This window comes from Procambarus clarkii, chromosome 49, assembly GCF_040958095.1.
Source record: "Procambarus clarkii isolate CNS0578487 chromosome 49, FALCON_Pclarkii_2.0, whole genome shotgun sequence".
Lineage (NCBI taxonomy): Eukaryota > Metazoa > Arthropoda > Malacostraca > Decapoda > Cambaridae > Procambarus > Procambarus clarkii.
In genome coordinates this window covers 34,695,425-34,722,353 of record NC_091198.1, presented here as the reverse complement: position 1 = coordinate 34,722,353, position 26,929 = coordinate 34,695,425, and the positions used below count along the sequence as shown (strand labels likewise).

At 49.9% G+C, this 26,929-nt stretch overlaps 1 protein-coding gene across 1 annotated transcript in view; it reads right to left on the bottom strand.

Annotated features, from left to right (window-relative positions):
- LOC123763247 (protein tramtrack, alpha isoform) overlaps window positions 1-26,929 on the bottom strand; it is a 242,845-nt gene that overhangs the window by 131,016 nt on the left and 84,900 nt on the right. The window contains 1 exon segment of the mRNA XM_069303178.1: window positions 22,633-22,704. Within this exon segment, the coding sequence (XP_069159279.1) occupies window positions 22,633-22,704 (72 nt within the window).

The window sequence follows — 26,929 nt, the reverse complement described above, 5'->3', positions numbered from 1 at the left end:
CTCTAATCTTTCTAACAAACGTGACTTAACATAAGCTTACCCCTTCCATTTACCTTTCTTTCTCTTTCCTTTTCTTTCTCTTTCATTTTCTTTCTCTCTCCTCCCCTTTTTCTGTTCATTGTCTTCTCCTACGCTCCCTTGCTATCCTCTTCTTATTCCTATTACTATGTCCTTCTCATTCGGTGGTTATAATAGGAGCTGCCTCGTATGGGCCAATAGGCCCTCTGCAGTTCTCATTATTACTACTATCCCCTACACCTTTCTTGCCTATTTATTGCCTGTCTCTACCTCCTCTTCACAATCGACTTGAGAATGGTCCAGGACGGACCGAAACGTCGTCGTCCCTCAAACTTCTAGTGTGTGGTCTGGTCAACATGTTTATACAGTGTTCTCTGATTGTGCCTATGGCACCCCTGCTCTTCACTGGTTCTATTCTGCATTTTCTTCCATATCGTTCACTCCAGTACGTTTTATTTTACTGTGTAGATTTGGTACTTGGCCCTCCAGTATCTTCCAGGTGTATATTATTTGATATCTCTCTCATCTTCTTTCTAGTGAGTACATTTGGAGGACTTTGAGACGATCCCAATAATTTAGGTGCTTTATTGCGTCTATGCGTGCAGTATATGTTCTCTGTATTCCCTCTATTTCAGCAATCTCTCCTGATCTGAAGAGGGAAGTGAGTACTGAGCAGTACTCAAGACGGGACAACACAAGTGACTTGAAGAGTACAACCATTGGGATGGGATCCCTGGATTTGAAAGTTCTCGTAATCCATCCTATATTGGCTGACACAATATTTGCTTGGTTATGCTCCCTGAATGTTAGGTCCTCAGACATCATTATTCCAAAATCCTTCCCAAATCTCTTTCGCAATCCGACCTCGCTACCTCAACACCATCAAGATCGTATCTTGTAACTCTTATCATCATTACCTATCTTGAGGTTATCTTGAGATGATTTCGGGGCTTTAGTGTCCCCGCGGCCCGGTCCTCGACCAGGCCTCCACCCCCAGGAAGCAGCCCGTGACAGCTGACTAACACCCAGGTACCTAGTTTACTGCTAGGTAACAGGGGCATAGGGTGAAAGAAACTCTGCCCATTGTTTCTCGCCGGCACCTGGGATCGAACCCAGGACCACAGGATCACAAGCCCCGCGTGCTGTCCGCTCGGCCGACCTACCCACAAAACCTTACATTTGTCAGCATTAAACTGCATCTGCCAATCTTTTGATCATTTCAAAACCCTATTTAGATTGTCTTGAAGTGATAGTCTTTTTCCGTGTTTATTTCCCTCCCGATTTTGATATCATCGGCAAATTTGCAAATATTGCTGCTCAAACCTGAATCTAAATCATTTATATATATTATGAATATCAGAGGTCCCAGGACAGAGCCTTGAGGCACTCCACTTACAACATTTTCCCAGTCTGACTTAACCCCATTTATACTAACTCTTTTGTTTCCTTTGGTATAGCCATGCCCTAACCCAACTTAATATAGCACCCCCAATACCATGAGCCCCTATTTAATCAGTCTCATGTGGCACTATATCAAAAGCTTTGCTAAAGTCAAGGTACACAACATCACAAACCTTACCAATATTCAACTGCCTCAATTATGCTAAAATAAAATGACAGCAAATTTGTTAACCATGAATGGCCATTTGTAAACCCATGGTGTGATTCATTTATAACTATGTTTTTCATGATGAAGACGAATGGTATTTGCAATTATCGATTCAAGTAACTTTCCCACAATAGACGTTAAGCTAACTGGCCGATAGTTTGACGCAAGTGATCTATCTCCTTTCTTGAAAACTGGAACCAAATTAGCAACCTTCCACATCTCTGGCACTCTGCCTGACTCTAATGATTTATTTAATAACATCACTTTACCGCCCTGCTGTCTGCGCAGGGCGGTAAAGGCTCCCCCTGGAGGGGAAAGGGGAAGCCCCAGACCCTCGCGCCAGTGATCCAACCGACAGTTCTTAAGATGGATGTCAAAAACACACGAAAACACCGCTGACCGGAAGGAGGGTGGGATGTTGGGGAGCCTCCAGGTCTCACCCAGAAAATAGCATTTCATTACATTCAATGCTGGTTTTCTGGGGAAACCACATTGGCTCCCTGGAGCTAACTACAAAAAGACAATGAAAAACACAGGGTCTTACCCGGGAGGAAGTCAGTTCTAACTACTCAACGCAAGACAACTGGCTGCAACCGCTGACCCAATGCAAGGCGGGCCCTATGAGGTCCAGGGACATTGACAAGGTAGTTAGCAGCTAGGACCCTGTTCAGCCTCCAAAAACTCTGCGTCCGAATGTCAACCCAAGACTTTTTGTCAAAGACGGCAGTCAAAGCAGCAAACTTACAAACATTGTGGGCACGGGGATAGACCGCAGGCTGGCTAGCCTTAATAACCCTGCGGACAACCTGAGAGACCTGAGCCCGAGAACAGGGAAGGAGGGAAACCGGGTCAACCCAAAGTGCACCACTGAAGCCGTGGTGCACAAAGAACGGCGAAGAGATGCAACCGGACATAGCACATGATGCACCCCCGGCCTGAGCAATCAAGCACCAACAACCCAAGGACCCCTCCAGAAAGCAGCAGTCTCATATTTCACCAAAAAAGGAGATGACTGCAACCGAACAAACCTACCACCAGGACCAAAGGAGCAAAAACCCCTCCGCCGGAGGAGAGCACGAAGCTCCCATACCCGACCCCCAGAAGCCAATGCCAACAGGAAAAGGAGCCTTAGAAGAACAATCCTGAACCGAAGGGGTCACAACAAACCGAGGAGAAGAGAGCAACTAGAGTACCCGGTCCAAAGACCAGGACAGCTCAGGAGGTGCATGAGCTAGCCGGAGGTGAAACAACGTACGAGACTGCTTGCGGAATGGCGCAGAAGTAACATCAACACCGAACGCAAGCTACAGTGGCTCTGCCAGCACGGCATGATACGAGGAGACAGTATTCGGCATAAGATGACAGTCCTAGAACAACCACGAAAGGAAGGAGAAGACAACCCTATCAACGACTGAAGTATACCTATGCAGTGATAGGAAAAACCGAAAGCACCCGAGGAAATTTCATACTGCCGCCTAGACGAAGCACGCAGGTGGGAGACCAGCAACAAAGCCACCTGCTTCCCCATACAAGTGATGATAGACTCGAGTCAGAAACTCGAGAAGAACGAACCAGCCTCGAATCTTGCTGGACCGATCTGCTGAAAAAGGTGGAGCCACAGGAAGACCCTCGGGTTCGAACACTGAGCAAGCAGTGCCTGAAACCACGGCTAGGCCGTCTACGGAGGAACCAGAAGGACAACCCAGGTAAGTCTCTAAGAGAGCCAAGACCCAGAGCAACAGCTGAACTGGGGAAGAGAGATACAGGTAATCCCATCCTCGCCCATTCCTGCCTAAAGGCGTTGACCCCGATTGCCTCGCAGTCGGGAAAGGGCCCCATGTACACCGGGAGATGCCTCGACCACGCAGACGCAAAGAGATCCACCTCTGGAGGCCCAAACGTCTGGCAGAGCCAAATGAGTGAGTTGGTGTCGACTGTCCATTCCGTGGACGGGAATGAACCAGGACAGGCCATCCGCCAGGACACTGAACACCCCCCGAACGTGAATCACCAGGAGAGCCAAACCTCGAGAACTCAGCAGACAAGTCACCCGGAGCGACCAGCCCCAAAGAGCCAAGAACCCCATGGAACCCCCTTGGTTCAAGCAATGAACCACCGGGGCAACAGTCTGAATGGAGCCGGATCGTCGATCCGTGAGTGACCCAAACCCTCTGGAGCGACATCCACACCCGCGAACTCCCACACCGTGCTTGGGGCTCTACGGAAGGACGGACACCGCCGTCCCTGGCCGGCCTGGTGAGCACTGGTCACAAAATCCCGGCCAAGAGACGATGCGTCGTCAACACATCGAGTGTGGGCTCAGGTAGGCGCCAAGGCACTGAACCCCGAAAACCCCGAAGAGGAAGCCGGCGACTCGGCAACCAACGCAGAGCCCTCGAAGGCTAAACCCAGCGGCTGCTGGGAAGCGGAAGGAATGTCCCCTCAGGAACCAGAACAGCCGGCGAAGCCACACCCAGCCTGGTGGGTAGACCATCACGGCAAAGTTCAGGCGCCCACACAAACCCATGAGCAACCGCTGCATGTCCTGGGAGACCCTCAGGAACAGACAAAGGAGGAAATGCAGGCAAAGCAGAGCCCCTGGAGGAAAACACAAGGAAGCGATCCGAGCATTCCCCACAAGACCCAGCCAAGACCGAACCTGAGAAGGAACCAGATGGGACTTCCTGCCAGTTCAACAGGACCTGGCGAGCTGGGAAAGAACCAAATCCCTGGGGCCTGACAGCTGAGTGAACAGGGCATCAGATTCGTAGCCCTGAGGTTCCGGGTTCGATCCTCGTTGAAGGCGGAAACTAAATAGGCATTGTTTCTTTCACCCTGATGTACCCATTACCTAGCAGTAAACAGGTACCTGGGAGTCAGACAGCTACAACGGGCTGCTTCCTGGGGATGTGTAACAAAAAGGAGGTCTGGTCGAGGACCGGGCCACAGGGACGCTAAGCCTCGAAATCCTCAAGATAACCTAAGATAACCTTGCGAGCAGACACGCAGACTGGCTGGGAGTCCAAACCAGCCAATTGTTGACGTAGGCCAGAACCCAAACACCTAACAGACGCAGGCGGATCACCACAACCCAAGTAAGGAGTGCGAAAACACGAGGCGCCAGATTCAAGCTGAATGGAAGGCAACGAAAGCGGTAATCTTGACACCCCACAACAAAACCGAGCCAGCCCCTGATTTCCAGGGATGCACCCGATCCAAGCACCCGGCTCCAGCAGAAGACAAACCTGGGACAGAGAAGTCATCCGAAAGGAGGGGAAAACTTGCACCGCCGGCCTACCACGATGGGAAGAACCCCGAGCCCTGGCATGATCCTGCCGGAAAGGGCCCCCACGAGCCCCCTAGAGAACTAACAAGTCGGACATAGGACGGCAACTAGCTCAAGCCTCCAGCAGATACTGCACCTCAGACTCTGCAAACAGCAGAGGACAAAAAGGCAAAGACAACCTAAGAGCCAGGGCCCAAGCAGATTCCAAGGAAGAAGCAAGCACCACCTGCCGACATGCGAGTCGAAAAGAAAAAAAAAAAGCGAAACTGCGTCCCACACGAGCGGCGCAAATAGCTTCAACAATGTAGACGACGCACGCATCACAGAGGGCATCGCCCTGTCTGACAAACACAGTCTGACCAACCAAGCAACGCCCAGCGCACATGAGGCAGACTGGGGAGCACATGCCGGGGACGCGACAGTGTTAAGAGTAAAGATAATCCCACTGCATATTAAGATTAATAACCGAATAAACTTGTGATATCAAAACCAAGTGTATAAGTGATGCTTGCTCCCTCTAATGAGACTGCACATCCCTTACACGGTCTCTTTATATACCACCAACACACACTTTTAATGACACTTGATAAATCAATAATAATTTGAACAACAATTTATAACAGCCCAATAATCAGAGTTAGAAGATATTTAACTATGGTTTGTGCTGTGTAGCATCAAAGAAAGCAGTTCCTCGGGTGACACTTAGTTATCTACCCATCACGCCCTTGCCAGCTTCCCAGCCTAACAAGGGGACCAAGCTCAGAAATGCTTGGCATCACCTTACTCACATTGGATTTTACATCCCACCTTTTGTCTTACCAACACACTCAACGTTTTTTGTGAATTTGTCTCTAACATATGAATAAACTTCAAAAACACTTTCAACATTTACCATCATATACAACCTTTAAGCTTAAGCTTCAAACAGTGATTTGAAATCCTAATACAATGTTACATGCATCTATTTGCATATTCTATATATCTTTCTTATATTTGCAGCAAAGCCAGAGTACTGTAAGGAGTCACAATGCTGACTATTATGTACAGAAACACAATAAATGTGTTGTGTGAACATGAAAAATCAGGACTGAGTGGCGGATTTGGATACTCTGAGAAGCATGTATAGTGCAAACAGAATAGAGAGCAAGGAACAGAAATGTCATGAAGAGATATGTTGCATAAAAGTCAACAAAACTAAGGAATGAAAAACAAACTAGAGGATGTATTCAAGTAAATATGAATTCAAGTGAATATGAGAGTAAGATGAGGACAGGAAGATCAAGGTGGCAGTGGGAGGAAATGATGAGTGTGGGAAAGTAGGGAGAGGGTGTGTGGAAAATAATCCACAGCCGAGTGCAATAATTCTCGTGTGGAGTTCCCCGAGAAGATTTACCCCCCTGGGCAGGCTTATGTATACTCCCCTTGACGAGTTCTAACATGTGACCTCCTAAATCGGCTGTATATCATAAAGAATAAGCAGATGAAAAGTCACAATAATGTGGCTGAAAAATGTTGAACATACCAGACACTAGAAATTGAGGATACGACGACATTTCGGTCCGTCCTGGACCATTATCAAGTGGATTGTGGTCCGTCTCTTTGGATGAAATATCGTCGTATCTTCAATTTCTAGTGTGTGGTTTAGTTGACATCATAAATAATTTGTTATGTTACACAACTATCAATTTGTGCTATGTCATAGTGCTTAATAACTTTATAACACATTAATGAATAAACATTGGTACCTCTGACTCGCGAGCGAGGAGGAAGGCATCCCAAGCCAATAGATACACAAAGAAAATGAGGTTGAAGCAGTTGAAAAGCCTGATTTCAGGAGAGGTCATTATGGGAAACTACGACATTTCTTTAAGGAATTTGACTGTAAAGATTTGCTGTTAGAACATAAAAAGAAAAGTGAGATGTGTGTCAAGTTTTGTGAAATATATGATAAAGGCACAAAAAAATTTATACCAAAGCCGAGAGGCAGAACCAGGAAACAGGATTAGTTAAGACAGAAATTGCGAGAGGGGCAGAGACCAAAAAACACAAAAAACAATTGTTGAATTCAATCAAACAACATTTACTAGGTGAGACCCGGAGGCTCCCCGGAGCTTACTAGACTGATATGCTAAAGTCAGACTTTGGCATCATTCATGTGTATGGAGTTCTGTGGGTCTACCAGGGACCACGAGCCAGAACCTGGGCCCACCCTCAGATAGGCATGGGGAGCAATTGCCTATAGAAATCTCAGTGTGGTTGGAAGCAATCTATGTCTGCCATCGACTGGGCCAGGCACCCAGTAAGCATCCCTAAACAAAACCCTATTCTGGTGAAAACATTGCTACCAAAAGTCAAATAAGTGGATAGAAACTCCCCTAAAAGAAACGAGCAAATGAGCCCTGTTACCTAGCAGTAAAATAGGTACCTGGGTGTTAGTCAGCTGTCACGGGCTGCTTCCTGGGGGTGGAGGCCTGGTCGAGGACCGGGCCGCGGGGACACTAAAAAGCCCTAAAATCATCTCAAGATAACCAAGAAGATAGCATGACGTCACACATTGCCGCACTGCTGTCTGCGCAGATTCCCCCTCCCTGGGAGGGGGAAAGAGGAAGCCCCAAACACCCAACGTCAGCTATCCACCCGTCAGTTCTGAGGCTGGATGTCAAAAACACGTGAAAAATCATTGACCAGAAGGAGAGAGGGATGCCGGGGAGCCTCCAGGTCTCACCCAGAAGATATTTTTTCATTACATTGAACGCTGGTTTTCTGGGGGTAGTCCCTTCGGCTCCCCGGAGCTAACTACCCACAGAGGAAAAAACTTAGGGACTTACCCGGGAGGCGATTGCTGCTCACTCCTCAACTCGAAGTCGAGACAACTGGCTGCAGCCGCCGACCCAAAGCGACACAGGCCCGACAGGCCCCGGAACGTTCAAGAGGTAACAGGCCGCCAGGACCCTGTTCGACCGCCAAAATCCCCTTGCCTGAATGTCAGACCAGCACATGTTGCCAAAGACGGCAGCAAGAGGAGCGAACTTACAAACTTCATGGGCACAAGGATAAACAGCATGCTGGATAGCCCTGCGGAAAACTTGGGAGATCCGCACCCGCGAACAGGGAAGAAGGGAAACCGGATCAACCCAAAGTGCGTCCTCGGAAACAGAAGCCATGGAGCGCAAATAGAGGCGAAGAACCGCAACCGGACACAAAACATGATGCACCCCCTGGTCTGACCAACCAAGCATCAGCAACCCAGGGACCCCTCCGGAAAGCAGCAGTCTCATTCTTCGCCAGAAAAGGAGATGGCTGCAAACAAACAAAACCATCACGAAGACCGAAGGAGCAGAAACCCCTGTGCCGGAGGAGAGCATTAAAATTGCCCAGCAGAGGCAGGACCCAAGGAACTTGTGGAAGGTAACCCCAAGCTCCAAGGGCAGTACTTAGAGGGCATCTAGGGAAGGGAACCCTAAGCGCATGCAGCCCGAGTACTGGAGAACAACAACTGGCTCTCGCACCCCTATCTCTATCTTGAGGTTATCTTGAGATGATTTCAGGGCTTGTTAGTGTCCCCGCGGCCTGGTCCTCGACCAGGCCTCCACCCCCAGGAAGCAGCCCGTGACAGATGACTAACACTCGGGTACCTATTTTACTGCTAGGTAACAGGGGCATAGGATGAAAAAAACTTTGCCCATTGTTTCTAGCCGGCGCCCAGGATCGAACCCGGGACCAAAGGATCACAAGTCCAACGTGCTGTCCACTCAGCCGACCTGGCTCCCCTAGAAGAAAGCCACCACACTCAAAGCACAGTGCTGAAAATGTCTGGAGCCAGAACACACGACTGGAGCCTCTAGCATTCAGCCTAAGAGCTGACGGGTGGAGAGCAAGCGTGGGGGGGGGGTCTGAAGCACCCCCTTCCCCCTCCAGGGAAGGGGAGGCTGCGCAGACAGCGGCACGGCGACATGTGACATCATGCTCGCTTGCTCTTTTTTTTTAGGGGAGTTTCTATCCACTTGTTTGGCTTTTGGTAGCAATATTTTCACCAGAATAGGGGTTTGTTTAGGTATGCTTACCTTTCTGGGTGCCTGACCCAGTCGATGGCAAACATAGAATGCTTCCAACCATACAGGGGTTTCTATAGGCCATTGATCCCCATGCCCCTCTGAGGGGGCCAGGTTCTGGCTTGTGGTCTCCGGTAGGCCCATAGAACTACATTCACATGACAGATGCCAAAGTCTGACATTAGCATATCAGCCTAGCACTATCGGTCACTTTGGACTGGACTAGCGTCCAAAATAAGCGCCTTTAGAATGCACACAATTTGATACCAAAATGAAAGATGTAACATGAAACTTGATGTCCGAACACTTATATGATTATAAATAGGTTTTTGGTCACAATTTTAAAATATTTGTTAAAATTCTATTTATTGTGCTAATATGTTGGGACTAGTTTTAAAATGCGCACCTTTATGCCGCGAACAATTTAATACCAAAATGAAAGATGTAACAAAAATTTATGTCAGAACACTGGAAAGATATAAATAATTATGATGATGAGCTTCCAGAATTAAAATATTTGTTAAAATTCCAGTTATTGCTTTATTATTATGGGACTAGTTTTAAAATACGCTCCTTTTTATTGCGAACAATTTGATACCAAAATGAAAGACGTAACATGAAAATTGATGTTATCAAACTGAACGAGTATACACATTAGGTTGCAGTGTACAAATTGGTGCTCGTTTACGGGTAACTTTAGGCTTTCCTGCGGGGAAGCATGCCAGGCTTTTGTACATTTTATTCATATAAACCTGTAGGGAATTCATTTCCAAACACAATGATACCAAAACAAGCGACATAGCATGAGAATTAAGGTGAGAAAACTGAAACGAGTATAAACATTTTACTGATTTTGTGCGCTCACAAGTAACTTTTCCGACTTTAGGCTTTGCTGTGGGGAGTGTCGCCAGGCTTTTGGACATTATATGCATATACATCTGCAGGGAATTTAATTGCAAACACAATGATACTAAAACGAACGACGTAGCACGAGAATTAAGGTGAGAAAACTGAAACGAGTATACACATTTAGGCGTCGCCGCACGCTCGCCCGCATTATTGGCTCCATGACGTCAAAGTCTGCGGCGCCCTCGTGGGGATAGCGATAGTGCTAGTAAGTTCCGGGGAGCCGAAGGGGCTCCCGCCCCCCCCCAGAAATGGAATCAATACAGGAAGAGGCCAAACCCCCAAACATACCAGCGATACAAAGATACGAGAAAAAACTACATAGCAGCGAGGAGAGGGGCAGAAATAAATTTTGAAAAAGGAATTGCGGACAAATGTAAAACAGAACCAGGTCAATTCTATAAATTCATAAACAAAAAATTGCAGGTAAAGGATAATATTCAGAGGTTGACAATGGGAAATAGATTCACGGAAAATTTAAAGGAAATGTGTGAAATATTAAACGAAAAGTTCCAAAGTGTTTGTAAACAATGAAGTCTTCAGAGAACCAGACATAATAAGAATTCCAGAGAACAATGCAGAGCACATAGAGGTGTCTAGAGACGAAGTGGAAAAAATGCTGAAGGAGCAAAGTAAGAACAAAGCAGTTGGTCCAGATGGAGTTTCACCATGGGTTCTGAGAGAATGTGCACCTGAGCTCAGCATTCAACTTCAACTGATTTTTCAGGCATCCCTGTATACAGGAGTTGTAGCTGATGTGTGGAAAAAGGCTAACATTGTCCCAATCTACAAAAGTGGCAGCAGGGTCTATATTATTATAGACCTGTATCATTGACAAGTGTAATAGTCAAAATATTGGAAAAAATAATTAAAACTAAATGGGTAGAACACCTGGAGAAAAATGATATAATATCAGACAAACAGTATGGTTTTCGATCTGGAAGATCCTGTGTGACGAATTTACTCAGTTTCTATGATCGAGCCACAGAGATTTTTACAGGAAAGAGATGGTTGGGTTGACTGCATCTATCTGGACCTAACAAAGGCTTTCGACAGTTCCCCATAAGAGGTTGTTCTGGAAACTGGAACATATTGGAGGGGTGACAGGTCAGCTTCTAACATGGATAAAAAATTTCCTCATAGAAAAATGAGAGCCGTAATCAGAGGCAATGTATCGGATTGGAGGAATGTCACAAGTGGAGTACCACAGGGTTCAGTTCTTGCACCGGTAATGTTCATTGTCTACATAAACGATTTACCAGATGGAATACAGAATTATATGAACATGTTTGCTGATGATGCTAAGATAATAGGGAAGATAAGAAACCTAGATGACTGTCAAGCCCTGCAAGAAGACCAAGGTTATCTTGAGGTTATGTTGAGATGATTTCGGGGCTTTAGCGTCCCTGCGGCCTGGTCCTCTACCAGACCTCCTTTTTGTTACACACACCGCCGGGAAGCAGCCCATAGCAGCTGTCTAACTCCCAGGTACCTATTTACTGCTAGGTAACAGAGGCATCAGGGTGAAAGAAACACTTTGCCCATTTGTCTCTGCCTCCACCGGGGATAGAACCCGGCACCTCATGACTACGAATCCAAAGCGCTGTCCACCAGGCTGTCAGGCGACCTGGACAAAGTAAGTATATGGAGCACCACTTGGCAAATGGAATTTAATGTGAATAAATGCCATGTTATGGAATGTGGAATTAGAGAACATAGACCCCACACAACCTGTAAATTATGTGAGAAATCTTTAAAGAATTTTGACATGGAAAGGGATCTAGGAGTGATTCTAGAGAGAAAACTGTCACCTGAGGATCACATTAAGAACATTGTGCGAGGAGCCTATGCTACACTTTCTAACTTCAGAATTGCTTTTAAATACATGGATCGAGAAATACTAAAGAAATTGTTCACAGCCTTTGTTAGACCTAAGCTGGAATATGCAGCGGTTGTATGGTGCCCATATCTTAAGCACATCAGCAAACTCGAAAAGGTCCAAAGACATGCCACTAAGTGGCTCCCAGAACTGAAGGACAAGAGCTACAAGGAGAGGTTAGAGGCATTAAACATGCAAAAACTAGAAAATAGAAAAAGAGGCGATATGATCACTACGTACAAAATAGCAACACGACTCAATAAAATTGATAGGGAAGAATTCCCGAGACTCGGAACTTAAAGAACAAGAGGTCATAGATTTAAACTAACGAAGCAAAGCTGCCGGAGAAATATAAGAAAATTATAAGAAAATATAAGAAAAACAGAGTGGTATACAGTTGGAACAAGTTAGGTGAGGTGGTGGAGGCCAAAACCCTCAGTAATTTCAAAGCGTTATATGACAAAGAGTGCTGGGGAGACAGGACACCATGAGCATAGCTCTCATCCTAAAACTACACTTAGGTAATTACATAGCACCAGTAGCAAGACACAGGAATCCCAGGAATTTGTACACAGAAATCTTAGCATATATATGGAAAAAGCAAACATAGTTTCAATCTATAAAATTGGTAGCTGAGAAGAACCTCTATATTATAGACTTGTATCATTAACAAGCATGATAGTCAAAACACTAGAAAAAATAGTTAAAACCAAATGGGTTGAACACTATTGAATGACATAATAACACAGGCAGTATAGTTTTTGTACAGAAACATCCTGTGTAACAAATATACAGTACAGTACTTAGTTTTTACGATAGACCCACAGAGATTCTGCAAGAGGTGGTTGGGGTGACTGTATCTTGACCTAAAAGATACTTTTGACAGTCCCCGCACAAGGGACTGTTGTGGAAACTGGAATATGCTGGAGGGGTGACGGTTATCTTGAGGTTATCTTGAGATGATTTCGGGGCTTTAGTGTCCCCGCGGCCCGGTCCTCGACCAGGCCTCCACCCCCAGGAAGCAGCCCGTGACAGCTGACTAACTCCCAGGTACCTATTTACTGCTAGGTAACAGGGGCATTCAGGGTGAAAGAAACTTTGCCCATTTGTTTCTGCCTCGTGCGGGAATCGAACCCGCGCCACAGAATTACGAGTCCTGCGCGCTATCCACCAGGCTACGAGGCCCCTACGTGACGGGGAGACTTCTGACATGGATGAAATTTTTTTTTAACCAACAGACAGACGAGGGCAGTAATCAGTGACAATGTACAGTATCTGACTGGAGGAGTACTAGCCGAGTACCACAGGGTTCAGTTCTTGAACAAGTAATGTTCATCATCTACATTAATGATCTACCAGAAGGAATACAGAATTGTATGAAAATGTTAGGGGATGATGCTAAGATACTCGGGAAGATAGGAAACGCATGCAATTGTCATGCCCTTCAAATTGATCTAGATAAAGTAAATGCTTAGTGTCAAGTGGCAAATGGAATTCAGTGTGAATAAATGCCACGTTATCGAATGTAGAAATGGAGAAAATAGACCACACACACAACTTACAAATTATGTGGAAAGGAATTACAAAACTACTAAAGAACAAGACCTAGGGGTGGTTTTGGATAGTAAACTCTCACCAGAGGAACATATAGAGAACATTGTGAGGAGTGTATGTGTCTCTTTCCAACTTCAGACTTACTTTTAATTATATGGATGGTGAAATACTAAAACTGTTCATGACTTTTTAAAAAGAGACCAAATCTGGAGTATGCAGCAGTTGCATGGTGCCCATATCTCAAGAAGCACGTAAATAAACTGGAAAAGGTGCAAAGGCATGCTACAAAATGGCTTCAAACAAGAAACAAAAAGGCATGGCAAAATGGCAAAAAAACTGAAAAACAAGATTTACGAGGGTAGACTAAAGGCGTCAAACATGCCAAAACTAGAAGATGGACGAAAGAGAGATGATATGACCACCACTTACAAAATACTAACAGGAATCAACCAAATTGACAAATAGGAATTCCTGAAACCAGTAACATCATGAACAAGAGGACACAGATTCAAGCTACGGAAACAAAGATGTCGAAAAAATATTAGAAAGTTTTCTTTCCCAAACAAAGTGGTAGACAGTTGGAAAAAGCCAAGAAAGAAAGTGATGGTGGTTATCTTGAGAGGATATCTTGAGATGATTTCGGGGCTTAGCATCCCCGCGACCCGGTCCTCGACCAGGCCTCCTTTTTGATACACACTTCCCGGGAAGCAGCCCGTAGCAGCTGTAACTCCCAGGTACCTATTTACTGCTAGGTAACAGGGGCATCAGAGTGAAAGAAACATTTTGCCCATTTGTCTCTGCCTCCACCGGTGATCGAACCCGGAACCTCAGGACTACGAATCCGAAGCACTGTCCACTTAGCTGTCAGGCATCAGGTGGAGGCCAAAACTGTCAATAGTTTCAAAGTATTATACGACAGAGTACTGGGAAGACTGGACACAACGAGCGTAGCTCTCATCCTGTAACAACACTAAGTAATTACACCATGAGCTCAGCTGTTAGTTTTATTTGTGTGTGCTTTTATTTCAGGTGTTAATTGCTCCATTTGTTCCAGCATCTCACGGTCATAGACTATTTTTATGAGACCAATAGTGCTAGAACACTACTGTAAATAGTACTAAGTGGGGTGAATGCCATGTGCAGCTCCCTGCAACCCCAACAATACCCTCCTCAAACATCCACCAAAGAATACAGAGTCGACAAAGAAGTTGAGTTGAGCACCCAGGCACCGGTTAAGTATGGCGATGATTTATAGTATTGTTAATTGATGTCAATTATATACTTGTGTCATTTACCTGTTAATTCCAGGGCTCATTTACACTGGGGTTTTTACCCCAAGCCAAGTAAATAATACAAGAATATATGGTGATTTATATTGTCCTGAACAATTCAGACAATTTCAGTGATAAAAATAAATATTGAAATTGATATCAATTTAATACATAAGGCTTGGTTATTATAATTTATTGATTGTGGATTGGAAACGTGCACTAATACGAATCAGTGATTTCGCTGCAGAAATTATATCTATTATATTATTACATTTTATAAATTGAGAATCTCTTGGTAGGTGGACAAAAGCAGCAATAGACCCCTGAAAGTGATCCTTCTCAGAGGCAAATTACTTGGGGGAAGACAGCATTAATACCACAGCTGTGTGACCCTTTATTTGTTCTCTTTTCAGCACTACAATAACATGGATTTAATAATTTAAATAATTTTCATTTGATTAATTTGGTATAATTTTATAATTTATTTTATACTTTGAGTTTATTTTATTGGAAAATTAATTCAGGGAAAAGATTGAAGAGGTAAAAATAATCCAGAGTGTGAGGAAGCAGGGAGTGAGTGTGAGGAAGCAGGGAGTGGGTGTGAGGAAGCAGGGAGTGGGTGTGAGGAAGCAGGGAGTGGGTGTGAGGAAGCAGGGAGTGGGTGTGAGGAAGCAGGGAGTGGGTGTGAGGAAGCAGGGAGTGGGTGTGAGGAAGCAGGGAGTGGGTGTGAGGAAGCAGGGAGTGGGAGTGAGGAAACAGGGAGTGGGTGTGAGGAAGCAGGGAGTGGGTGTGAGGAAGCAGGGAGTGGGTGTGAGGAAGCAGGGAGTGAGTGTGAGGAAGCAGGGAGTGAGTGTGAGGAAGCAGGGAGTGAGTGTGAGGAAGCAGGGAGTGGGTGTGAGGAAGCAGGGAGTGAGTGTGAGGAAGCAGGGAGTGAGTGTGAGGAAGCAGGGAGTGTGAGGAAGCAGGGAGTGAGTGTGAGGAAGCAGGGAGTGAGAGTGAGGAAGCAGGGAGTGAGTGTGAGGAAGCAGGGAGTGGGTGTGAGGAAGCAGGGAGTGTGAGGAAGCAGGGAGTGAGTGTGAGGAAGCAGGGAGTGAGTGTGAGGAAGCAGGGAGTGAGTGTGAGGAAGCAGGGAGTGTGAGGAAGCAGGGAGTGTGAGGAAGCAGGGAGTGGGTGTGAGGAAGCAGGGAGTGGGTGTGAGGAAGCAGGGAGTGGGTGTGAGGAAGCAGGGAGTGTGAGGAAGCAGGGAGTGAGTGTGAGGAAGCAGGGAGTGGGTGTGAGGAAGCAGGGAGTGGGTGTGAGGAAGCAGGGAGTGGGTGTGAGGAAGCAGGGAGTGGGTGTGAGGAAGCAGGGAGTGAGTGTGAGGAAGCAGGGAGTGGGTGTGAGGAAGCAGGGAGTGAGTGTGAGGAAGCAGGGAGTGAGTGTGAGGAAGCAGGGAGTGAGTGTGAGGAAGCAGGGAGTGGGTGTGAGGAAGCAGGGAGTGGGTGTGAGGAAGCAGGGAGTGGGTGTGAGGAAGCAGGGAGTGGGTGTGAGGAAGCAGGGAGTGAGTGTGAGGAAGCAGGGACTGGGTGTGAGGAAGCAGGGAGTGGGTGTGAGGAAGCAGGGAGTGGGTGTGAGGAAGCAGGGAGTGGGTGTGAGGAAGCAGGGAGTGAGTGTGAGGAAGCAGGGAGTGTGAGGAAGCAGGGAGTGGGTGTGAGGAAGCAGGGAGTGGGTGTGAAGAAGCAGGGAGTGGGTGTGAGGAAGCAGGGAGTGGGTGTGAGGAAGCAGGGAGTGGGTGTGAGGAAGCAGGGAGTGGGTGTGAGGAAGCAGGGAGTGTGAGGAAGCAGGGAGTGTGAGGAAGAAGGGAGTGAGTGTGAGGAAGCAGGGAGTGGGTGTGAGGAAGTCAGGGAGTGGGTGTGAAGAAGCAGGGAGTGGGTGTGAGGAAGCAGGGAGTGGGTGTGAGGAAGCAGGGAGTGGGTGTGAGGAAGCAGGGAGTGGGTGTGAGGAAGCAGGGAGTGGGTATGAGGAAGCAGGGAGTGGGTGTGAGGAAGCAGGGAGTGGGTGTGAGGAAGCAGGGAGTGGGTGTGAGGAAGCAGGGAGTGGGTGTGAGGAAGCAGGGAGTGGGTGTGAGGAAGCAGGGAGTGGGTGTGAGGAGCAGGGAGTGGGTGTGAGGAAGCAGGGAGTGAGTGTGAGGAAGCAGGGAGTGAGTGTGAGGAAGCAGGGAGTGGGTGTGAGGAAGCAGGGAGTGAGTGTGAGGAAGCAGGGAGTGGGTGTGAGGAAGCAGGGAGTGGGTGTGAGGAAGCAGGGAGTGGGTGTGAGGAAGCAGGGAGTGAGTGTGAGGAAGCAGGGAGTGGGTGTGAGGAAGCAGGGAGTGGGTGTGAGGAAGCAGGGAGTGGGTGTGAGGAAGCAGGGAGTGGGTGTGAGGAAGCAGGGAGTGAGTGTGAGGAAGCAGGGAGTGAGTGTGAGGAAGCAAGGAGTGAGTGTGAGGAAGCAGGGAGTGAGTGTGAGGAAGCAGGGAGTGAGTGTGAGGAAGCAGGGAGTGAGTGTGAGGAAGCAGGGAGTGAGTGTGAGGAAGCAGGGAGTGTGAGGAAGCAGGGAGTGGGTGTGAGGAAGCAGGGAGTGGGTGTGAGGAAGCAGGGAGTGGGTGTGAGGAAGCAGGGAGTGGGTGTGAGGAAGCAGGGAGTGGGTGTGAGGAAGCAGGGAGTGGGTGTGAGGAAGCAGGGAGTGAGTGTGAGGAAGCAGGGAGTGGGTGTGAGGAAGCAGGGAGTGAGTGTGAGGAAGCAGTAAGTGGGTGTGAGGAAGCAGGGAGTGGGTGTGAGGAAGCAGGGAGTGGGTGTGAGGAAGCAGGGAGTGGGTGTGAGGAAGCAGGGAGTGAGTGTGAGGAAGCAGGGAGTGGGTGTGAGGAAGCAGGGAGTGGGTGTGAGGAAGCAGGGAGTGGGTGTGAGGAAGCAGGGAGTGGGTGTGAGGAAGCAGGGAGTGGGTGTGAGGAAGCAGGGAGTGGGTGTGAGGAAGCAGGGAGTGGGTGTGAGGAAGCAGGGAGTGAGTGTGAGGAAGCAGGGAGTGATTGTGAGGAAGCAGGGAGTGAGTGTGAGGAAGCAGGGAGTGGGTGTGAGGAAGCAGGGAGTGAGTGTGAGGAAGCAGGGAGTGGGTGTGAGGAAGCAGGGAGTGGGTGTGAGGAAGCAGGGAGTGGGTGTGAGGAAGCAGGGAGTGAGTGTGAGGAAGCAGGGAGTGGGTGTGAGGAAGCAGGGAGTGGGTGTGAGGAAGCAGGGAGTGGGTGTGAGGAAGCAGGGAGTGGGTGTGAGGAAGCAGGGAGTGAGTGTGAGGAAGCAGGGAGTGGGTGTGAGGAAGCAGGGAGTGAGTGTGAGGAAGCAGGGAGTGGGTGTGAGGAAGCAGGGAGTGGGTGTGAGGAAGCAGTCTCCGTGGTGTAGTGGTAAGACACTCGCCTGGCGTTCCGCGAGCGCTATGTCATGGGTTCGTATCCTGGCCGGGGAGGATTTACTGGGCGCAATTCCTTAACTGTAGCCTCTGTTTAACGCAACAGTAAAATGTGTACTTGGATGAAAAAACGATTCTTCGCGGCAGGGGATCGTATTCCAGGGACCATAGGATTAAGGACTTGCCCGAAACGCTACGCGTACTAGTGGCTGTACAAGAATGTAACAACTCTTGTATATATCTCAAAAAAAAAAAAAAAAGCAGGGAGTGGGTGTGAGGAAGCAGGGAGTGGGTGTGAGGAAGCAGGGAGTGGGTGTGAGGAAGCAGGGAGTGGGTGTGAGGAAGCAGGGAGTGAGTGTGAGGAAGCAGGGAGTGGGTGTGAGGAAGCAGGGAGTGGGTGTGAGGAAGCAGGGAGTGAGTGTGAGGGAGTGGGTGTGAGGAAGCAGGGAGTGGGTGTGAGGAAGCAGGGAGTGGGTGTGAGGAAGCAGGGAGTGGGTGTGAGGAAGCAGGGAGTGGGTGTGAGGAAGCAGGGAGTGAGTGTGAGGGAGTGGGTGTGAGGAAGCAGGGAGTGGGTGTGAGGAAGCAGGGAGTGAGTGTGAGGAAGCAGGGAGTGAGTGTGAGGAAGCAGGGAGTGGGTGTGAGGAAGCAGGGAGTGGGTGTGAGGAAGCAGGGAGTGGGTGTGAGGAAGCAGGGAGTGGGTGTGAGGAAGCAGGGAGTGGGTGTGAGGAAGCAGGGAGTGAGTGTGAGGAAGCAGGGAGTGAGTGTGAGGAAGCAGGGAGTGAGTGTGAGGAAGCAGGGAGTGAGTGTGAGGAAGCAGGGAGTGAGTGTGAGGAAGCAGGGAGTGAGTGTGAGGAAGCAGGGAGTGAGTGTGAGGAAGCAGGGAGTGAGTGTGAGGAAGCAGGGAGTGAGTGTGAGGAAGCAGGGAGTGAGTGTGAGGAAGCAGGGAGTGGGTGTGAGGAAGCAGGGAGTGGGTGTGAGGAAGCAGGGAGTGGGTGTGAGGAAGCAGGGAGTGGGTGTGAGGAAGCAGGGAGTGGGTGTGAGGAAGCAGGGAGTGGGTGTGAGGAAGCAGGGAGTGAGTGTGAGGAAGCAGGGAGTGGGTGTGAGGAAGCAGGGAGTGGGTGTGAGGAAGCAGGGAGTGTGAGGAAGCAGGGAGTGGGTGTGAGGAAGCAGGGAGTGGGTGTGAGGAAGCAGGGAGTGAGTGTGAGGAAGCAGGGAGTGGGTGTGAGGAAGCAGGGAGTGAGTGTGAGGAAGCAGGGAGTGGGTGTGAGGAAGCAGGGAGTGGGTGTGAGGAAGCAGGGAGTGGGTGTGAGGAAGCAGGGAGTGAGTGTGAGGGAGTGGGTGTGAGGAAGCAGGGAGTGGGTGTGAGGAAGCAGGGAGTGGGTGTGAGGAAGCAGGGAGTGGGTGTGAGGAAGCAGGGAGTGAGTGTGAGGGAGTGGGTGTGAGGAAGCAGGGAGTGGGTGTGAGGAAGCAGGGAGTGAGTGTGAGGAAGCAGGGAGTGAGTGTGAGGAAGCAGGGAGTGGGTGTGAGGAAGCAGGGAGTGGGTGTGAGGAAGCAGGGAGTGGGTGTGAGGAAGCAGGGAGTGGGTGTGAGGAAGCAGGGAGTGGGTGTGAGGAAGCAGGGAGTGAGTGTGAGGAAGCAGGGAGTGAGTGTGAGGAAGCAGGGAGTGAGTGTGAGGAAGCAGGGAGTGAGTGTGAGGAAGCAGGGAGTGAGTGTGAGGAAGCAGGGAGTGAGTGTGAGGAAGCAGGGAGTGAGTGTGAGGAAGCAGGGAGTGAGTGTGAGGAAGCAGGGAGTGGGTGTGAGGAAGCAGGGAGTGTGAGGAAGCAGGGAGTGTGAGGAAGCAGGGAGTGTGAGGAAGCAGGGAGTGGGTGTGAGGAAGCAGGGAGTGGGTGTGAGGAAGCAGGGAGTGAGTGTGAGGAAGCAGGGAGTGGGTGTGAGGAAGCAGGGAGTGAGTGTGAGGAAGCAGTAAGTGGGTGTGAGGAAGCAGGGAGTGGGTGTGAGGAAGCAGGGAGTGGGTGTGAGGAAGCAGGGAGTGGGTGTGAGGAAGCAGGGAGTGGGTGTGAGGAAGCAGGGAGTGGGTGTGAGGAAGCAGGGAGTGGGTGTGAGGAAGCAGGGAGTGGGTGTGAGGAAGCAGGGAGTGGGTGTGAGGAAGCAGGGAGTGGGTGTGAGGAAGCAGGGAGTGAGTGTGAGGAAGCAGGGAGTGATTGTGAGGAAGCAGGGAGTGAGTGTGAGGAAGCAGGGAGTGGGTGTGAGGAAGCAGGGAGTGAGTGTGAGGAAGCAGGGAGTGGGTGTGAGGAAGCAGGGAGTGGGTGTGAGGAAGCAGGGAGTGAGTGAGGAAGCAGGGAGTGGGTGTGAGGAAGCAGGGAGTGGGTGTGAGGAAGCAGGGAGTGGGTGTGAGGAAGCAGGGAGTGGGTGTGAGGAAGCAGGGAGTGAGTGTGAGGAAGCAGGGAGTGGGTGTGAGGAAGCAGGGAGTGAGTGTGAGGAAGCAGGGAGTGGGTGTGAGGAAGCAGGGAGTGGGTGTGAGGAAGCAGTCTCCGTGGTGTAGTGGTAAGACACTCGCCTGGCGTTCCGCGAGCGCTATGTCATGGGTTCGTATCCTGGCCGGGGAGGATTTACTGGGCGCAATTCCTTAACTGTAGCCTCTGTTTAACGCAACAGTAAAATGTGTACTTGGATGAAAAAACGATTCTTCGCGGCAGGGGATCGTATTCCAGGGACCATAGGATTAAGGACTTGCCCGAAACGCTACGCGTACTAGTGGCTGTACAAGAATGTAACAACTCTTGTATATATCTCAAAAAAAAAAAAAAAGCAGGGAGTGGGTGTGAGGAAGCAGGGAGTGGGTGTGAGGAAGCAGGGAGTGGGTGTGAGGAAGCAGGGAGTGAGTGTGAGGAAGCAGGGAGTGGGTGTGAGGAAGCAGGGAGTGGGTGTGAGGAAGCAGGGAGTGAGTGTGAGGAAGCAGGGAGTGAGTGTGAGGAAGCAGGGAGTGAGTGTGAGGAAGCAGGGAGTGAGTGTGAGGAAGCAGGGAGTGAGTGTGAGGAAGCAGGGAGTGAGTGTGAGGAAGCAGGGAGTGGGTGTGAGGAAGCAGGGAGTGGGTGTGAGGAAGCAGGGAGTGGGTGTGAGGAAGCAGGGAGTGGGTGTGAGGAAGCAGGGAGTGGGTGTGAGGAAGCAGGGAGTGGGTGTGAGGAAGCAGGGAGTGGGTGTGAGGAAGCAGGGAGTGAGTGTGAGGAAGCAGGGAGTGGGTGTGAGGAAGCAGGGAGTGGGTGTGAGGAAGCAGGGAGTGAGTGTGAGGAAGCAGGGAGTGGGTGTGAGGAAGCAGGGAGTGGGTGTGAGGAAGCAGGGAGTGAGTGTGAGGAAGCAGGGAGTGGGTGTGAGGAAGCAGGGAGTGAGTGTGAGGAAGCAGGGAGTGGGTGTGAGGAAGCAGGGAGTGGGTGTGAGGAAGCAGGGAGTGAGTGTGAGGGAGTGGGTGTGAGGAAGCAGGGAGTGGGTGTGAGGAAGCAGGGAGTGGGTGTGAGGAAGCAGGGAGTGGGTGTGAGGAAGCAGGGAGTGAGTGTGAGGGAGTGGGTGTGAGGAAGCAGGGAGTGGGTGTGAGGAAGCAGGGAGTGAGTGTGAGGAAGCAGGGAGTGAGTGTGAGGAAGCAGGGAGTGGGTGTGAGGAAGCAGGGAGTGAGTGTGAGGAAGCAGGGAGTGAGTGTGAGGAAGCAGGGAGTGGGTGTGAGGAAGCAGGGAGTGGGTGTGAGGAAGCAGGGAGTGGGTGTGAGGAAGCAGGGAGTAGTGTGAGGAAGCAGGGAGTGGGTGTGAGGAAGCAGGGAGTGAGTGTGAGGAAGCAGGGAGTGGGTGTGAGGAAGCAGGGAGTGGGTGTGAGGGAGTGGGGGTGAGGAAGCAGGGAGTGGGTGTGAGGGAGTGGGTGTGAGGAAGCAGGGAGTGGGTGTGAGGAAGCAGGGAGTGGGTGTGAGGAAGCAGGGAGTGAGTGTGAGGGAGTGGGTGTGAGGAAGCAGGGAGTGGGTGTGAGGAAGCAGGGAGTGTGAGGAAGCAGGGAGTGGGTGTGAGGAAGCAGGGAGTGAGTGTGAGGAAGCAGGGAGTGGGTGTGAGGAAGCAGGGAGTGGGTGTGAGGAAGCAGGGAGTGGGTGTGAGGAAGCAGGGAGTGGGTGTAAGGAAGCAGGGAGTGGGTGTGAGGAAGCAGGGAGTGGGTGTGAGGAAGCAGGGAGTGGGTGTGAGGAAGCAGGGAGTGAGTGTGAGGAAGCAGGGAGTGAGAGTGAGGAAGCAGGGAGTGAGTGTGAGGAAGCAGGGAGTGGGTGTGAGGAAGCAGGGAGTGTGAGGAAGCAGGGAGTGGGTGTGAGGAAGCAGGGAGTGTGAGGAAGCAGGGAGTGAGTGTGAGGAAGCAGGGATTGAGAGTCAACACAGTATCATACACTTATTTACAGCTGTGCACCAACTGTGGTGATATGAAGTATCCTTGTATCAATGGGGGAAAGCTTTTGTTTAGTAAGCCTGGCTGACTTGTTACCTTATACTACCACAAGTAAACACCATATCTCATATTACTCTTCTCACCTTAAAATTACCCAATCCCTGTCACACTTTATATTAGTCTCAAATAATAAACTTCAGAGCTTTCCAATGTTGCAAAAAAAAAAAATTAAAACTGACCTGGTTGTGTGTAAGTACTTGACCTTCCATCTGTGCCAACTGTTGCTCGACTGGGTCCAACCCTTCCACAACCTGTAAAATTCATTACAAGAGAAAATTATAGTAAACTAGAAATGTTTTTACAGCAGCCAATCAAAACAAGTAGCCCCAAAAAGGTATATCTCAACATACGAACAGATTAGTTTACAGGGTACAAAGATGAAATGACTACCGAGTGCCAAAAGGATTAAAGTACAGAGATATAATGAGTTTCAATTTATATAGAGTAATGAGCATGAGGTACTGTAATGAGGACATGAGGAAAGGGGAAGTGATGGTGAAGGTTGTAACGGTGGATGCACCTTTGGTGGAAGTGGTAATGGTCATGGTAATGGTGGTGGTAGTATTGAGGACAATGATGGTTGTGCTTACCTATTAGTGACTACAAGGAAGCAGTCACTAATGGGTTTATCCTTTCTAGCCATTCTAACTGGCTCAATAATTCTCTCAACATTTTAATTGTTAGCGTATTTGTTCTAAAAATTGTGGGTAGAACTGACTTTACCAACCTCTTCCTTCAACGCATTCTACATACTAACTACCCACACAGGGAACGAGAAAGTCTTTACATCTTTACAACACGACTGAGTGTAACTTTCAGTGATGTTCCCTTCTCATACATCCTCTTAATTTAGGTTGGCTTTTTAAGTCCATATTGTCTATTCCCCTCAGGATCTTGTATGTAGTGATCGTATCCCTGTATTTATTTTCATCTCCCTAAAGTTGTTAAGGTGAGCGTGTTCTTGTCACGGGGGGTGGGCCGGGGCTCTGCTAGCACTCAGCTGCTAGGGGCTCAAAGGTCCGAATACTCAGCCCCTCTGACTCCCGGGATTCACCGGAGTCTCCTTGGTCACACAGGAGAGGACCAACAATGCCCTCCTCTGCAGGTCTTTGCTTCCACCACAGAAGGGGGGTGCCACTGATTCACCCTGGAAGCCCTTCAGTCAAACACAGGGAAACTGCTGTTAACAGTTCCGGCCTAGACCCGTGGAGGAGTGAAGGAAGACTCAGGCTTACCTTATAACAATAACCTCCCTGAGTCTTGCCTGCCAGACAAAAAGGTTGCAGGAAGTCCTTTCCCGCCTGTCTTCTCTATCTTCTTCTTAACAAGGTCGCCAGCTGGGTTATTATATTTGCACCCCAGAGATGCAGTTCAGTGGGTGTATTATATATTGTTTGTTGCCAGAAGGTTGCTACTCCCATAGATCTGCTATTAGACTGTCGGCCCAGGGTACTCGCCCAGGAAGGTCTGTGCGGCTTTACCTCTCTCTAGCCACAAACTCCCGAACCGTGATGTGAGCCCGATGGACGGACAGACCCCACCATCCCCGGCCAATCTGGTGAGCACTGGTCACTAAGCCCCAGCCGAGAGATGACCCGTCCGTAAACACATAGAGCGAAGGCTCGGGGAGGTGCCAAGGCACGGAACCCCGAAAACCCCAAAGAGGAAGCTGGTGACGCAGCACCAACACAAGATCCCCGGAGGACCGAACCCAATGATTGCAAGAGAGGCAGAAGGGGAGTCTCCGAAGGAACCAAACAGACGCCGAAGCCAAACCTGACCCCGCGGGCAGACCAGCACGTCGAAGTTCAGACTCCCGCACAACTGCTCAAGCAACCGCCGAGCAACCTGGGACCCCCTCATGAACAGCCGAAGGCAGGACTACAGCCACAGCAACACTTCTGGAGGAAAAGACAAGGAGCAGCCCAAGAGCCCTAAACAAGACCCAACCAGGTCCGAACCCAGGACGGAAACAGATGGAACGGCCTCCAGATCACCAGGAAACCAAACCCGGCGATCTGGAAAGAACCACACCCCTGGTGAGCAGACAAGCGGACCGTTATCTTGGTTATCTTGAGATGATTTCGGGGCTTTTTAGTGTCCCCGTGGCCCGGTCCTTGACCAGGCCACCATCCCCAGGAAGCAGCCCGTGACAGCTGACTAACACCCAGGTACCTATTTTACTGCTAGGTAACGGGGGAATAGGATGAAAGAAACTCTGCCCATTGTTTCTCGCCGGCGCCTGTGATAGAACCCAGGACCACAGGATCACAAGTCCAGCGTGCTGTCCGCTCGGCCGACCAGCTCCCCTCGGTCTGGCAGGGGTGGGAAGCCCGCCAGTAGCACCGACTAGAAGCCCTCACTAGCCAGTCGTCGAGGTAGGCCAGACACCGAATCCCAAGCAGACTCAGACAGGGCACCAAGATCCGGTAAAGATGCGTAAATACACCAAGTGCCAATTACAAAATAGGGAAGGCAACAAAAGCAGCAAGCCTGAAGCCCCGCCAACTGTGCCAGTCCCGGAAAACTAGATAGGAACGTGTCAAGAATTGACCTGGAGGTCCAGGGCCACCATCCAGGCACCCGGCCCTTACAGAAGCCAGGCAGGAGACAACAGTCCTCCGATGAGGGCATAGAATCCAGGGCGTAGACTGAAGAAGTCCAGAAGAACCGCAGATTCGACAGTCCCATATCTGCACAGAGCAGACGGGAACCCCAGAAGGATGGGGCGGATCGACCACGTCCAACGCACCCACTAAGATGACATGACGAAGCGCAGGGAAAGAAGCCCATCCCGCCAGCCCTAAACCCCCCAAAGGGGAAGAAGCCGTCCACCGCCGCCACCAGAGCCAGAAGACAACCAAAAGCGCCCACCAACAGCGGGACCATACGAGTCAACAGAGCAAGCTGCTTCCCCAGAGCCCCGTCAACAGAGAAGGGAACAGAGTCCCTTCCGAAAGAAAAAGTATACATACACATATATACCTATATATTATGTATATACACATACATAAATACACGCACACACAAGGCATGTTACACACACGAGCGTATGCACATACACATGTGCAAACACAGTGTACACATGTACATGCACATGTGTACACATACATGTGAAAAGAAAATTACAAGCCTCCGACCAGTGGGCAGAGAGCACCACGTCGGCCAGGCAAGGAAGGCACAAAACTGCAACAAAAGGTCCACCTCGACAACAAAACCCCAAAGTCCCAGCACAACACATGCCTACACCCAAAAAGATCTGTCTGCAAGCCAGGAAGATCCCAGAACCCAAGAAGGCAGAAGCGGGTCACACACGAGGAAACAAAGCCCCCTGAACCCACAAAGGGGGCCCAAGAGGAAGAAACCTCCAGAACGAAACCAAAAAACCCAAGGAACCCGGAATCGAACCAAGGGGAGCCCAAACCACCACATTTGCCGGCGGAGATACTCCAAAGAAGGCAAAGCACAGCCCCTAGACAGAACCCCCTGGGAAACAGTCAAAGCAGATCGAAAACCGAGGGACAAGGCGTGGGAGCAAGCATAACAGACAGAGACACCCAAACCCTAGGGCCCAGATCCAAAACAGAAAAACCGGAAAACCCAGAGTAAAATCAACACTCAAATGTTCCCAGAGGATCAGGAAACGGCCAGAAAAGCAAAGAAACGACAACAGGAGAATAAACCCCCTGAAAGAGGTGAAAAACTCACCCAAGACGCTCGCTTGCACACCTAGGCGCATGTAAACAAACTGCAACACCGCCCTGGTGGCCACGCCGGGAAACCAGCAGAAGAAAATGGCCACCAGAATAGAGGGCTGTGACCGACACAAAATACACAAAAACATGCCAGAAAAAGTGGGAAGCAAGCAGACTGGATGGGCGAAAAATTCTGCCCAGAAGCAGAAAACCCAGGCAGGGGCAAACCGCCCCTGAACTGCTAGCAGGCATCCCCCACAGCCCCGGGAACCCGCAACAGAGGCCCCAGGGCAGAGCCGTCCTCCAAGCCCTCCGCCCTTAAAGAAAAGGAAGAGTCCATGGGAAAGGCAGCAAGAAAGAGCTGCTGGTAAGACCGAGAAGCCTTGGCAGGAGGAACAGGCTCGAAAACCTCCGTCCCCAACCCGAACAGGGCAGCCCCCGAAAACCGCCCGAGTCTCGGCCCCAACTAAACCCTGCTCCGACCCCAAAACCCGCAGACGGTTCGGAGCCGGGAACAGGGAGGGAAAGGGGCGAACAGCACCTAACCAAAACGCGGCGGCCCCGGGGCATCCGGGTGAGAAACCAACCTAGCTTGCAACACGGATGTCGCCTGTACTCTGAACAGTAATAACATCAGGAGAGTACTGGAGAACAAGCAGAGAATCTCTCTCTCTCGCAAGACTCTGGGTCAAGGTATCAGTGACCCAACAGGCAGCATGACGGAGGTAAAAGTGGCGACTGTCACCCGGACACAAGGGCACAGCAACCAACGATCCTGTAC